The 14,553-nt window shown below is 46.0% G+C and overlaps 1 protein-coding gene across 1 annotated transcript in view; it reads right to left on the minus strand.

The window, feature by feature from the left end:
* The window catches only part of RNF103 (ring finger protein 103), a 22,162-nt gene continuing 7,609 nt past the window's right edge, over nt 1-14,553 (minus strand). Inside the window, exons 3-4 of the mRNA XM_029083008.2 lie at nt 5,011-5,126; nt 1-2,012 (exon numbers count right to left, since the gene is read on the minus strand). Coding sequence (XP_028938841.1) covers nt 467-2,012; nt 5,011-5,126 — 1,662 coding nt within the window. The 3' untranslated portion in view covers nt 1-466. The remainder of the gene's footprint in view (nt 2,013-5,010; nt 5,127-14,553) is intronic.

Below are 14,553 nucleotides of genomic sequence, written 5' to 3' on the forward strand. Positions count from 1 at the left end.
TTCTGATTTTAAAATAATTTATTTCAGAGATCCGTTTCAATTTTTAACTCTCAGAGCATACATTATTCATCCAAGAGTGCTGAACAGAGAATCTAAAAAGGGAGGAAACATTTGGGGGGAGCGGGGGGAGACCAGCAACCGTCTCGCTTCCATCAGGATTTAGCCCCGCAGCCTCAATCTCTCTGCCGTCCGTTTTCTGTTTTGTGCTTACAGAAGCCATTGACTTTGCCTCTCCCCCTCCCTAAAGTAAAGTTTTACAATTAGGTACGCGCTGGGTTCTGACACGCAAATGGAACCAAACGATTCCGTCGGGAACGTTAGCACGACGTCTATTTCGGGTCACTGCACGAACATTAAAACTAAACTGCAAACCACACGGACGGTGCCGACTGACATCAAAAAGGCGGGCGGCGGGTTTACTCAAAGCGTACGGAGGGACGAGACGCGACACGGCGGCGGTGGGCCCTCACTTGCCGAGGGCCGGCGGCGCGTAATACGGCTGTTTCTTCTTATACGAAGGCCACCGACAGACGGGACAACAGTGCTGGCCTCCGGCCAACCACATCACGATGCAGTTCTGATGGAAAACGTGGCCACAGGGCAGACCCATCAACGAGCACCCGTTTTCGAAATCCTCCAGGCAGACGACGCACTCGGTACAACGCAACATCTCCGCGGGCCAAGGGAGCCAGTCGGGTTCCGGGTCTTCGCCGGGGCCCTCCGACTCCGAGGACCTCGCTTCCCGGTGGTAGGAGCGGGCCCGGAGGAACGGCCGGCCCTCGCGGGGCCGCGCCGCCGCAGCCGCGGGCCCCGCCTTTCGCTCGTCTTCCGAACTCTCCCCGTCGCTGCTGGGCGAGGGGTCCCCGCCCTCCGGGCCCGAGTCGCCCTCGCTCTCCCGAGACCCCTTCGCCGCCTCCTCTTCGGAGCGGACCCCGGCCCACCGGAACCGCCACACGGGTAAGTTTTTAATATAGTCGGTCGGGATCAGGGGGTGAAGCCAGAGGTCCGGGAAGGCCAGCCGCTCCAAGAACAAGTCGGGGTCTTCGTCCCAATCCAACTCGATGGGGAAGTGCTGGAAAGAGGCGATGGGGTGGAACAGGTAGCTCGTGTACCAATCCCACAGGCTGGACAACCACTCCAGGTTATTGGCGTTGACTTCGTCGTCGTCGTTATTTCGACGCCGCTTCTTCTCGAAGTAGTCTATCAGTAAACCGTGACCCAGGTACGTGCTCAGGAACAGGGCGGGATGCGAGGAATAGAACATCCAGTCGGCCCTCACCCACGAGGCCAGAGTGGTCGTATTGGAGTATCTCAGCAGTTTCAAGCTGTACTCGTAGAAGCTGTCTAAGTAAGGTAACTGCAGGAAGCCCAACACGGGGAGCCAGGAAATAATTAGCAGAGAATTATAGGTCCCTAAAGTGCTTATGAGCACCACAAATCGCTTTATGGTGGCACCTTGTGTAATAAATAAGTCCATCCAGGCCATGAGATTCACCAACACCAAACTTAACACGAATAAGTCGTTTACTTCGGGTTGTAAAGAACGCAAGAAAGAATCCATGGCTCGAAGGGAGATGAACTCGCCCGTGTTATTTCCATATCTGTAAATTCCCTCCGGAGTTCTGAGCACATAGGACGGCGTGTGGTGGACACCCAGCTCCGTCATATAGCTCTTGTTGTCCTGGTTCTCCACGTTGACGAAGATAAACTCAACTCTCCCGGTAAACTTTACGCTGAGGGCCGAGAAGAACGCGGGGGGTCGGTCGAGGTTGGCGAACAGGTATATCTTGACCCGGTACCGGTCGCTCTTGTTCCACTCTTCTCTCAGGTGCTCAGAGTTATAAATCGTTTTGATCCGAGAAGCCGCGTGGGCCGTGATCCACTTGAAAATATGCTCGGCTTCGATCTTTCGTCCACTGTATTCTTTGAGCATTACCTTCCCCTTGGAAGTACTGGTCTGCGGGACAGACATGATAAGCGTGGATCGTACCCAGCCTCGTCTCCTGCAGTATCTAAAATAAAATGAAATAAAAATACGAAAATGGAGATAAACAGGATTAGGCAGGGGCCACTCCTCTCTCCTACTTAGACCGTGAGCCCCGTGTGGGACAGGGACTCCTTCTCACCCGATTAACTTAAATCTACCCCAGGTCTTAGGGCAGTGCTTGGCTCGGAGTACGCGCTTAACGAGTACCCTAATTATAGCTCGCCTGTCATCCCCGGTACTACGTCACGGCGTCTGTCGCCGCTAAAACCTGAGAATCCCCCGCACATTCCACTCAGTCGCTCTGTGGATAGCGTTACTTCTACTCTATTTTAGCCGCAGATAGACAACCTAGGGTCAGGCGACCTGCGCTCGGAAACAAAAGGCGGCTCAATTCTTCCGCGCTGACGGATGTGTAATCTCAAGTGTGTGGGGTTGGGTGGGGCGAAGATATCGGCACAGTTGCGGTTCGTGTCTGTGACATCGCTTCCTCCCCGGAATGTTCCGGAACTGAAATTGTAATGCCCTTCAGAAACGGAGAGCATCAAGGTCACTAGGTCTGCCTTTCGCTCCAGCCTGGAACTCCCTCCCGCTTCGTACCCGACAGAGCGCCACTCTCCCAACTGGCAAAACCTTACTGAAATCCCAGCCCCCCTGAGAGAACTTCCCCGAATAAGCCCTCGTTTCCCTTACTCCCCTTTCCCTTCTGGGTCGCCTAAGCACGTGGATCTGCACCCTTTGAGCACTTGATATTCACCCCGCCCTCGGCCCCACAGCACCTTGGCCTGCCTCCATCAGTTCTTTTAACGTCTGTCTCCCCACACTAAACTGAAAGCCCCTTACGGCTGGGGTCACGTCTAGTCAGTCAGTCGTATTTACTGCTTACTCTGTGCAGAGCACTGTACCAAGCACTTGGGAGAGGACAGTATAGCAATAAACACATTCCCCACCCGCGACGAGCTTACAGTCTACCGCAGACTGTTGTATTATCCCAAGTGCCAATACAGTGCTCTACACGCAGTAAGAGCTCGATAGGCATCGTCGATTGATTCTGAAAGCCTCACGTAAGAAAACAAATCACACACCTTATGGGCGTCCAGAAACAGTCGAAATGATCAAATAAATCCTCTAGACTGTGAACTCATCGTGGGCAGGAATGTGCCTGTTTGTTGTTGTATTATACTCTCCCAAGCACGTAGTACAGTGCTTTGCACACAGTAATCACTCAATAAATACGACTGAAGAACAACAAAAAAATGCCACCTTACAATAAGGACACCACTGAAGTAATCAGGTACTAATCTGGAGGACAGAAAGTTTCTTTATTCGAGTACTCACTGCTACTTAACACAATGCCATCGCTTCTAGGTGCCATTTTTGCTGACTTCAGGGGAACTGGAGGAGCGATCCCTTTATTTTCCTTATTTTTCAAGGGAAATAAGTGGGGATGCACTAATGCTGAGTGATATGTCCAGGATGACCCGTCACCGATATCAGCGAGACACGTAGGGAGAAAGGTTGGTCAGGAATAGCGCAGAACTCCAAAATATTATCCCCGCTCGATTCACCTCCCTCACAAGATTAACAGTGTGATTTCAAATGAATTGGAGTGAAAAATGTGGCATCTTATGTTAGCTCCTTCTGGCCCACGGCGAACATATCTGCCCACAGGCCAACACTTTATTCTATTTCCTGTTCCATCCCTAGCCTTCATGCAGGCTCACCCAAGGTACCGTCAAAGAAAAATAGGAAAACGATCTCTTTTATCACTTCAATGACTTTAGACAAATTTCATTTCAAAACCTCATACAAGGTCAGTCAGGATATACCCCTCTGCACTGGCATTAGTCATTCTTTTTGTAACCTTCCTTTAGTTATTTTCCCAAGCATTTAATAATTTGGCTCGAGCCAGCTGGTTTCAGGCCAAAGTCCTCTTCTGGCAGGAATCCATATGCAGATGAGATGGTATGTTCTTATGCGTGTGCACTTTTTCATGACAGAAAGTAAATCTATTATGAGCTTCTCCTTTTGAAAAATCAAATGAGAGCCACTAGGGCTCATCACATCAGATTTGCAGTTAATGTTAAGGTTAATGTTGCGGGAAAACAGGATGCTTCAGATAGAATCTCATTTTTTCACTTTTAAAAATTCTTAACACTGTTCATAAAGCGTAAACAGATTTGTCTGAAGAAATCAAACATAACCTTCAAGTACACATTCAAAGGTGAAAAAGAACAGCACACACATACAGATGAGAAATAATATCTACTGTTTATCATCCCATCTAGACAATTGAATACTTTCAAAGCTAAAAAAAAAATCTAAAAGACTAGATTAATTCCAAGACAAACACACACAGATACATTTTGTTTCATTCCCCAAGTACCCTCGACTTAAATGGGGAAGAGTGGAAAAACTCCAAGGATCATATTCCTTCCAACAAAAATATCCTGCAACTTATCCCCAGGATTCAAAAGGCAAGCATTCCAAGCTGATCTAAAACTATCTCCAGATGTAGCAATGGCCTTTAAGACAGCAGATTCCTAGATCCTCCTGACCTTTAGAAAATTAATAATTCTTGAAATTTAATTCCGGAAGAGAGGCTTAGAATTATCTCTGGAGGTAAGAAATTTTATCAATCAGTCATATTTACTGAGCGCTTACTAGTGCAGAGCACTGTACTAAGTACTTGGGAGAGTTGGTAAAATTGTTCCCTGCCCACAGGGAACTTCCAACAAGAAAAGGAGACCTTTTTTTAAGGAACCGTTTCATTACTCTGTAAGCTCATTGTGAGCAGGGAAAATGATGGCTAATTCCCTAGCATGGACTCTCCCAAGCACTTAGTAAAGTGCTCTGCACATAGTGAGCGCTCAATAAATACTATTTTTAAAAAATGCCATCGATCGATTATAATGGAATGCTTTATAAATGACTTTCATCACCGATGAGCTACCAGTTCTATTATCTTTAACGGGAAGATTGACTTGAAGAGTGTTGTGATTTGCACAGTATTTGAAGAGGCTTACCTGGGGTCACTGGAACAGTTAAAAGTGCCTGTCCGTATACCGAATCTTGATACCTTTTTCACCATTTTCTCCCAGTGAACTTTCCCCACAAGGGGACTTCTGTCATTTGCTATAACCTAGCGGCAAAAAGAAAAACACAAACTTAACTCTCAGAAAGAAGATCAAATCACAGGCTTTAGAGTGGGGACCTCGTTTCGATTAAGCTCTGCCCGTATTTGGTTATCTAAACAGTAATAATTTCCTCCCAAATTGTCTTCATTATAAAAACGAACGATTGTTCAGTTGGGGTTGGAAGGCCGGTACCAGGAACGTTATGTTACTACCAGAAGAACGTAGCCGGGGCGACATGACCAAACCAAAATAATTAACATTGAGACAGGTTCTTCAAGGGTGTGATCTCTTCTCTGGAATCAGACGTACCTAATTTAGAGTTGACGTTTTGGCTAGTCATGCACAGAGTTCTGTTTTTTTTTTCCGTATTTTGGTTTTTCAAGCTCCCCCGTCCCCCGACCCGTCTTCAGAAAATTCTGGTCTCAGAGTACAGGTCCGTTTCCATCACCGGGCATAAACATTCACTGCCACTGGTTTTAATCAAAATGTAAAAGACCCTAAAATGTTTCAGGGTCTCTGGTGAAATGGGAGAGAGCGGGGAATTGTCTCCAGCTGAGGAATTTTCAGATTTTCGGTTCCATGGCCACAGATTTACCCTGCAAGTTACCTCACAATGCAAACGGTGGGTCAGATGGGAGCCCGGAAACCAATCAGTCGTATTTACTGAGCACTTACTGTGTGCTGAGCATTGTACTAAGCGCTTGGGAGAGCACAGCAGTAGAACAATACCACTGAGTTGCTAGACCCCTTCGCTGGCCACAAGAAGAAGTGGGGATGGCTCGGTACAACCAGTCACCCCTTCAAGGGAAATGAAAAGGGAAGCAGCGTGGCTCAGTGGAAAGAGCAAGGGTTTGGGAGTCAGAGGCCGTGGGTTCTAACCCGGATCTGCCACTTAGCTGTGTGACTTGGGCAAGTCATTTAACTTCTCTGTGCCTCAGTAACCTCATCTGTAAAATGGGGATTAATACCGTGAGCCCCACACGGGACAACCTGATTACCTAGTATCTTCCCTAGTGCTTAGAACGGTGATTGGCACATAGAAAGCACTTAATAAATGCCATCATTATTAAATAAATCAAGCACAGGGAAGCAGCCTGGCCTAGAGGAAAGAGCATGGGCCTGGGAGTCAGAGATGGTGAAGATAATGGCATTTAAGTACTTACTACGTACCAGGTGCTGTACTAAACGCTGGGGAGGATATAAGCAAATCGAGTTGGACACAGTCCCTGTCTCACGTGTGTGAACTCACAGTCTCAACCCCCATTTTACAGATGAGGTAACTGAGGCACCGAGAAGAGAAGTGACTTGCCCAAGGTCACCCAGCAGACAAGTGGCGGAGCTGGGATTAGAACCCATGACCTTCTCTGCCACTTGCCCTCGGTGTGACTTTGGGTAGGTCTCTTAACTTCTCTGCACCTCAGTTTCCTCATCTCTAAAATGGGGATTCGATGCCTGTTTCCCCTCCCGCTTAGAAAGCGAGCCCCAGGGGGGACAGGGACTGTCCAACCTGATGATCTTCGATCTACCCCTGCACTTAATACAGCGCTTGGCACCTAGTAAGCACCTAACGAACACCGTCATCATCGTGTCTGCCTGTCGAGCGACGCCTTTCCCCAGCCGCCTTCCAACCCTAAACTGACGTCTGACAATTTCTTAGTTGCTGAAGAAGGTAAAGCGGCAGTCCTTGACTGCTTAGTGTCTGAGCAAGCTCTCTTAATCGATCCATCGATCAGCAGTGTTCACTGAGCACTTACTATAGGCAGATCACTGTACTAAAGCGCTTGAGAGAGTACGAAAAAGTACATTCACTTTGTTGGTCAAGGGGCTACTACGGAAAAGAGGGTGGAAAAGAGTCGTCTTCCGTACTGCATTAACACATGTGGATGAAATCTCACTATCGTGGGGGTCAGCTCTAGAAATTAATATTCAATTTTGGATGATAATAGTAATAATAATGTTGGTATTTGTTAAGCGCTTACTATGTGCAGAGCAATGTTCTAAGCACTGGGGTAGATACAGGGTAATGATCACAAGCTACACACACTGGGGCACTGATTCTTGCAGTATTGCTCTGCCCTGTACCAAAAAGATGAAGTCACCTCACCTAAATTCCAGATAGCTGCAGATGAGAGGTTTTGAGAAGATTGCTCAAAACTACTCTCAAAGAATAAATCCTACCCACAAATTCAGGCCACAGTTTTATCCAAAATCAAATCCCTTAAAAACCGAGGCCTCCCTAGGCTCCCACTCCCTTCCCAATGCAACTGTACTCTCCCAAGCACTCAGTACAGTGCTCTGAACATAATGAAGTGCTCAGAAAATAGTAAATGCTCCATAGATAGCATTAACTGATTCAACCGCTACCAAAGAAACCCATCCGGGCCCACCTTCAGGCCAAAGGCCAATTAGAAAGTGAAAGGAAAATTCTGTGGAAACTAATGGTATTGATTATTTATTATTTTTTAAAACGTTGTGACCGATCATCAGTTACTCATTTTGTCCCGGCATTCTCTCTATTTTAAGAAATTATTTCCCCAGAAAACAGTTCTCTCACCTTACATTTCTAATAATATTGTCAGCTTTAAGCAGCAATTTGTAGCCTATATTTTCTTCACCTCTGAGTAGGAAAGCAACTTCCTTATGTCTTTTTTTAAAAAATCCCGGCTCTGCCACTTGTCTGCTGGGTGACCTTGGTCAGAGTCACTTCACTTTTCTGTGCCTCGGTTCCCTCATCAATCAAATGGGGATTTAGCTCGAGCCCCCCGTGGGCTAGGGACTGTGTCCAATCTGATTAACTTGCATCTACCACACCACTTAGTATACTGTGCCTGGCACACGGGAAGCAGCTCACCAAAAAACCCGGAAAAATGCTTTTGCAATCAGATCGTTTGGAACACTACACTGAAAAAATAGTTTTAAATATTTTATGAAAAGCCCCTTGGAAAACTACTATTTCTCTTGTTGTTCAGTGACTCCCTTTTAACTCCACCGGATTTGTATATCGCCACTGATTCACTGCGATTCAAGGAGGGCATTAAAATTTCAGAGAAGTCTGTTCATGTCAGTGATATATAAAAGCAGAATAAATAATGCAAACGCAGGATTAAGAATTTCAAAAGAAAGATCTTCAGGCTTGAATGTGCTAAAAGAAGCACCGTGTTAATGAATTCTTCCACATTTTACTGGGTGTTATCAATCCCCAACGTCAGCCTTGCAAAAACTATTAGGCCCAAGAAAAAGTTCCATTTAGCCTGAAAATTTTGCTTCCTGTCTACATACTAGTGCCACGCTCTCTTCTCTCTCCTAATCATCTTTCCACACTTCCCTATTAATAGCTAAGACAACACATGCAAATACTCATTCAGTTTCTCCACGGAGTCCCATTAAAATCAAGCCCAAAGAAATAAGAAAGGAAAAATAGAATATTCTGAATTATCACGAGGCCCCCTGTCTGACTGATCTTCGGGCCAGAGCGTCTGAGTCAGTGTTTATTTCCATGGCTGTTCTAGACACTGCAGAGTAAGTTGCTGCATTACTCAAGGTGTTGGCTACGGCATGTATTTCTCATTTTATATACAGCACTTCCAACAGTATCATAATTATTATTGTGTCCTGCCATTTCTAACAGAGTAGCTTCAGTAACTCTGGAGAAGCAGCGTGGCTCAGTGGAAAGAGCCCGGATTTGGGAGTCAGAGGTCGGGTGTTCGAATCCTGGCTCCGCCACTTGTCAGCTGTGTGACTTTGGGCAAGTCACTTCACTTCTCTGTGCCTCAGTTCGCTCACCTGGAAAATGGGGATTAAGACTGGGAGCACCACGTGGGACAACCTGATAACCTTGTATCTACCCCAGCGCTTAGAACAGTGCTTGGCGCAGAGTAAGGGCTTAACAAATACCAACATTATTATTATTAACTTCTCTGTGCCTCAGTTACCATCTGTAAAATGGTGATTAAGACTGTGAGCCCCAGGTGGGACAACCTGCTTACCTTGTATCGATCTCAGAGCTCAGAACAGTGCTTGGCACGTAGTAAGCCCTTAACAAATACCATTATTATTACTTTAAGCACTTGACGCTCACTCCACCCTCCAACCCACAGCACTTATGTACGTATTTGCCATTTTATTGTCCGTTTCCCCCTCTAGACTGGAAGCTTCTTGCGGGCAGGGAACGTGCTGTCGACTCTGTTGTACTCTCTCAGGCACTTAGTACAATGCTCGGCACACAGTAAGTGCTCAGTCAATACTATTGATGGATTGTCTGACCTGTTCGCCCCTCCCCCTTAGACTGCGAGACTTACGTGAGACGGGGACTGTATCCGATCTGATTATCCTGTCTCTACCCGGCGTACAGTACTTGGCACACAGTTAGCACTTAAACACCACAGTTATTATTATTGCAAAGTTGGCGGGTCAGATTCATCCTGATTCTCGGTGTGCATGTCACCCTGACCTCTGGAGTCCATTCCTTCCAACTGTGATTAGTGCATGGAGGCAACAGCACAATCAATCATTTTTTTCTTTAGTGAGGCACTTAGTGGTATTTAGAGGTATGAAGTGAGCACTTACTGTGTGCAGAGCACTGGGAGAATGTCATACAATCAATTAGGTAGACAGGAGTTCTGCCCACAAGAAATTTACAAACTTGAGGACTACTGCTCCAATCCCAATTTGGAGACCTTTCCAGTGGCCTGCTGGAAAGACCTGAGGTCTGGGGGTCAGGAGGACCTGGGTTTTAATCCCGACACTGCCACTTGTCTGCTGTGTGACTTGGGCGAGTCAGTTCACTTCTCTGCACCTCCTCTTAAAAATGGGGATTAAGTCTGTGAGGGCTATGTGGCGCAGGGACTGTGTCCAACCTGAATAGCTTGTGACTGTGCCATAATGAGCGCTTAGCACTCACACGTGCTCTGCACACAGTAAACGCTCAATAAATACGACTGAATGAATGGATACTATTTAAAAAAATAGTGCAGCTGTGGGAACGGGATAGACTCTCCGCCGTCTGGGAGTCCTCAACCTGTCCCGGACCTCCCCAGATGAAGGGATTACAGCCATTTTCCTACGCACACGTTTAGTGTCTGGGTGCCGCACAAATAGTATGGCCACTGTTCAAATATTCTCAGCACAGCGGGGTGGCTGCTGTCGGCAAGGAGAGTCTCAACTCTGAATGGCTTCTTGGCGATGGCCGGAAACCGATTCTTAATTACAGTGTTAGTGTCGGGTGGTCATTATAGCGAGGTCCAAAAGCTCCATTTCAACCGAGTATAGCCACGGGCATATCCCGCTGTTGACAAGTGGGAAACACTATCATTTTAACGATGGCTCTGGCGGTCCATCTCGTCCATATACTTCTTTGGGAGTCAGTACGAATTAATCATTTTCCTCCTTCGTTAAGATACTGAAGAAGGAACTCTATTGTTCGTTTCGGGCTTCACGGCACCATGCCGAATGAGCTGAATCGTCCCAAGGAGTAAGTTACTCTATAGAAGTTGGGAACTTTGGAAAAGCTGCATTAAGTCTTCCTTGCTTCTGTGGTGGCACTTAATGCAATGACAAAGCAATTCACTAACTGGTGCCCTGGTGCAATTACGAAAATAAGAGGACTAATTTACTCCCGAAGAGTAGTTTATGGACCGGAAGGATCGGGATTAACAACAATATTACTCTGTCTTTTCAAAAGCACCTAGCTTTCTGTGAACATTACTGCATTCGATCTCCCAAAACCCTCAGATGACATTAGTTATCACTCACTTCTCAGATGGGATAACCAGCCGAAAGACCCCGGACGCCTTACATTAGGTACAAATCGGTTGAACCTGAACTAGAAATCCATGGTCACTGGGCTATGTGGCTTCTAAACTAATCAAGCCATCAGACACTTCTCTGCGGCTAAGTTACCTCATCCGTAAAACAGAGATTAAGACTGTGAGTCCCATGTGGGACAACCTGATTACCATGTATCACTCCCAGCGCTTAGAACAGAGCTTGGCACATAGTAAGCGCTTAACAAATACCACTATTATTTACTGAGCGCTTACAGAGCACCATTCTACATACTTGGGAGAGTCCAATGGAGTTGGCAGAAGTGAGCCAATCAATCAGTGGAACTTACTGAGAGGTTATCATGTGCCGCACGCTATAGTACGTGCTTGGGAGAATACCCTCGGGGAGCATCTACTCCATGGGGGAGACGGACCCGAAGACTAAATTAAAGGTGGCAACAGAACGCTATGGGGTTGGGCGGAGCTTTGGTGATGTGGAAGTGCTGGAAAAAATAATAATAATAATGTTGGCATTTGTTAAGCGCTTACTATGTGCCATGCACTGTTCTAAGCGCTGGGGGAGGTACAAGGCACTCAGGTTGTCCCAAATAGGGTGGGGAAATGAGAGGAGATGTGAAGCAGCGTAGCCCGGTGGATAGAGCACGAGCCTAGGAGTCCAAGGACCGGAGTTCAAATCCCAGCTCCGCCACTTCTTTGCGGTGTGCAAGCCGCTTAACTTTTCTGTGCCTCAGTGACCTCATCTGTAAAATGGGGATTAAGACTGAGTCCCGTGTATGCTGTGTGAATTTGGGCAAGTCACTTAACTTCTCTGTGCCTCAGTTACCTCATCTGTAAAACAGGGATTAAAACTGGGAGCCCCCTGTGGAACAACCTGATTACCCTGTATCTACCCCAGTGTTTAGAACAGTGCTTGGCACATAGTAAGCACTTAATAGAGACCACAATTATTATTATATACACTATATATAGTACTATATAGCATATATATAGTACTATATATAGTGTATATATAGTGGAGTCTATGGATTGGGTCCAGCTTGATTAGCTTATATCCAACCCAGTGCAGTGCCTGACACATAGAAAGCGCTTAACAGATGCCATTTTTAAAAAAGTGATTTTGAGGATCGGGGAGAGCTGTGGTCTGCTGGATGTGAAGGGTTGGAAATTCCAGGCAAAGGGAGGGTGTGAGCAAATGGTCGGCAGTGAGAGAAATGAGAACTATTCATTCAATCGTATTTATTGAGTGCTTACTGTGGGCAAAGCGCTGTACTAAGCGCTGGGAAGAGTACAATACAACAAAAAACAGACTCATGCCCATAACGAGAACCAGGTTAGTTGGCTTGAAAAGAGATATCTAAAGATCAGGATATTTTGACAGAAATGCTAACCCTTATTTGAATTTTCTCAAAACAAGAATACGTGCAGGACACGACATAAGGATTCCCAAACTGGGAAATACAGCAAAGTAACAAATTATGATTTGATAAAATAGACAACCTTTGTTTTCAAGAAACCATACATTTAGTACCCCAGATGAGCTAAAAGTTATGGATAATTATATAGCCCCGAGGCTTGGGAGTCAGAGGTCATGGGTTCTAATCCCGGCTCTGCCACCGGTCTTGTGTGTGACCTTGGGCAAGCCACTTAACTTCTCTGTGCCTCAGTTACCTCATCTGTAAAAATGGGGATGAAGACTGTGAGCCCCACGTGGGACAAGCTGATTACCTTGTATCTACCCCAGCGCTTAGTACAGTGCTTGGCCCATAGTAAGCGCTTACCAAATACCATCATCATTATTATTGCATTAAAAATTAAAACAGATCATTTTTTCTCAAATAGTGACTGACATTTACTTAGTTCTCCTAAATAAGTGTTGAACATGTCAAGCTACAAGGAATACAGGAAGCACAAGCTCAATCAACAGTACTGATTGAGCGCTTACTGTGTATGGAGCACTGTACTAAGCACTTGGGAGACTATAGTAGAACAGAGTGGGTAATGTTCCCTGCTCACAAGGAGCTTGCAATCTAGAGGGGAAGGCATTCATATAAATAAATGAATTATGGATGAGTACAGAAGTGCTACGGGGCTGAGGGTGGAGTGAATAAATAAAAATGATGGTATTTGTTAGGCGCTTCCTACGTGCCAAACACTGTTCTAAGCGCTGGCACTGTTCTGAGCGCTGATGGGGGTACAACTCCAAGTGTAACACAGAAGGGAGACGGAGCAGAGGGCCTAGTCGGGGAAGGCCTCTCAGAGGAGACGTAATTTGAATAACGAGTGGCTGAAAAGAGTAGTTGAAAGGCGAAGAGGTGGGCACTGCTTTGTTTCTGCATAAAGAGAAATTAATAAACAATTTTTACTGCACTGGAGGAGGATAAGAGAAGGAAAGTAGGAGGGCCATTAATCTGTATGACTCAGGAAATAAGCTTATCACCAGCCATGGGCAAGGCAGAAATCATTCTCACCAAAACACATTATTGGGGAATTAAGGGCATTATGGAAATTTACCTTCTGTCTCAAGTCACCTGCATCTGATCGCCACAGGAGGTAAGAGAGCTGATTCTCTGGACCAGCGATTGCTCTACCGAGCTTATTGCTCTCGGCAGCTAAAACATAGCATCTGTAAGAAACACTAATCGAATAGATGCTTCCCTCAAAGCGTTTTGACACACCTTTAGCAAGCACCTTACCTAAGGTTCGCCTGCTTCAGTTTTCGAATTAGAATAGAACATTAAGAGGAAGGCTGCATTCTTCTTTTACGTGAGGGGTGACGTGGCATTTCCCTGGACTTTCTCTCAATGTCACAGGGAATCATTGAGGAGGAGACTGGAATTTAGTTCATTGAGGTGTGAAACCTTCTCGGGACGTGAAGAGAAGGGAAGGACAAGTTCTGGGAGGGGAAGGGGAAGCAGTGTGGCCTAGTGGAAAGAGCACGGGCCCAGCTCCGCCACCGGTCTGCTGTGTGACCGATGCAAGTCACTTGACCTCCTCTTTGCCTCAGTTCCCTCATCTACAAAATACGGGATCCAAAAGCCGTTCTCCCTCCTCTTTAGACTGTGACCCCCCGTGTGGGTCCTGATTTTCTTATATCTCCTCCAGCACTCAGTACAATGCTTGGCAGGTAGTAAGCACTGAGCAAATACCACAGTCATTAGTATATGCTTAAAACGTTCATTTGAATCCAAGGGGGTGTGAATAAAATTCTGTTCCAAATGGATACTCATTGGGTTACACTCTCCAAAGCAGAGGCTAGATATAAGCCACCCTGTATCACCCCAATCTCCCCTAGAACGTTTGGCTCCCATACCTGCGGTAACCCATGATGAGGAAAACTCAGGATAAAGTACTTACCTCATCCTGCGCCCGACCCACTAAACTATACCATATCTGTATATCACCCCAGTTTCAGAACGATCCCTAATTCTCCAAAATGCAGAGTAAAACATGCCTTCTGGCCAAATTGAGTATATTTAATTCTTTAAAAAAAATAGCTAAATGATCCTCTCTAGGAAACTGGAGAGTGGTGATGTTAAAGGAAGGATAATTCTAATTCCTCACACCAGGTGATAATCAAACACCTCCTTCAAGAACGTAGACCAGGTGCCTAGAAGAAAGGAGTCTATTTTCTCTCATCTTCTTCTTCAAT

Source organism: Ornithorhynchus anatinus, chromosome 18 (genome assembly GCF_004115215.2).
Source record: "Ornithorhynchus anatinus isolate Pmale09 chromosome 18, mOrnAna1.pri.v4, whole genome shotgun sequence".
NCBI lineage: Eukaryota > Metazoa > Chordata > Mammalia > Monotremata > Ornithorhynchidae > Ornithorhynchus > Ornithorhynchus anatinus.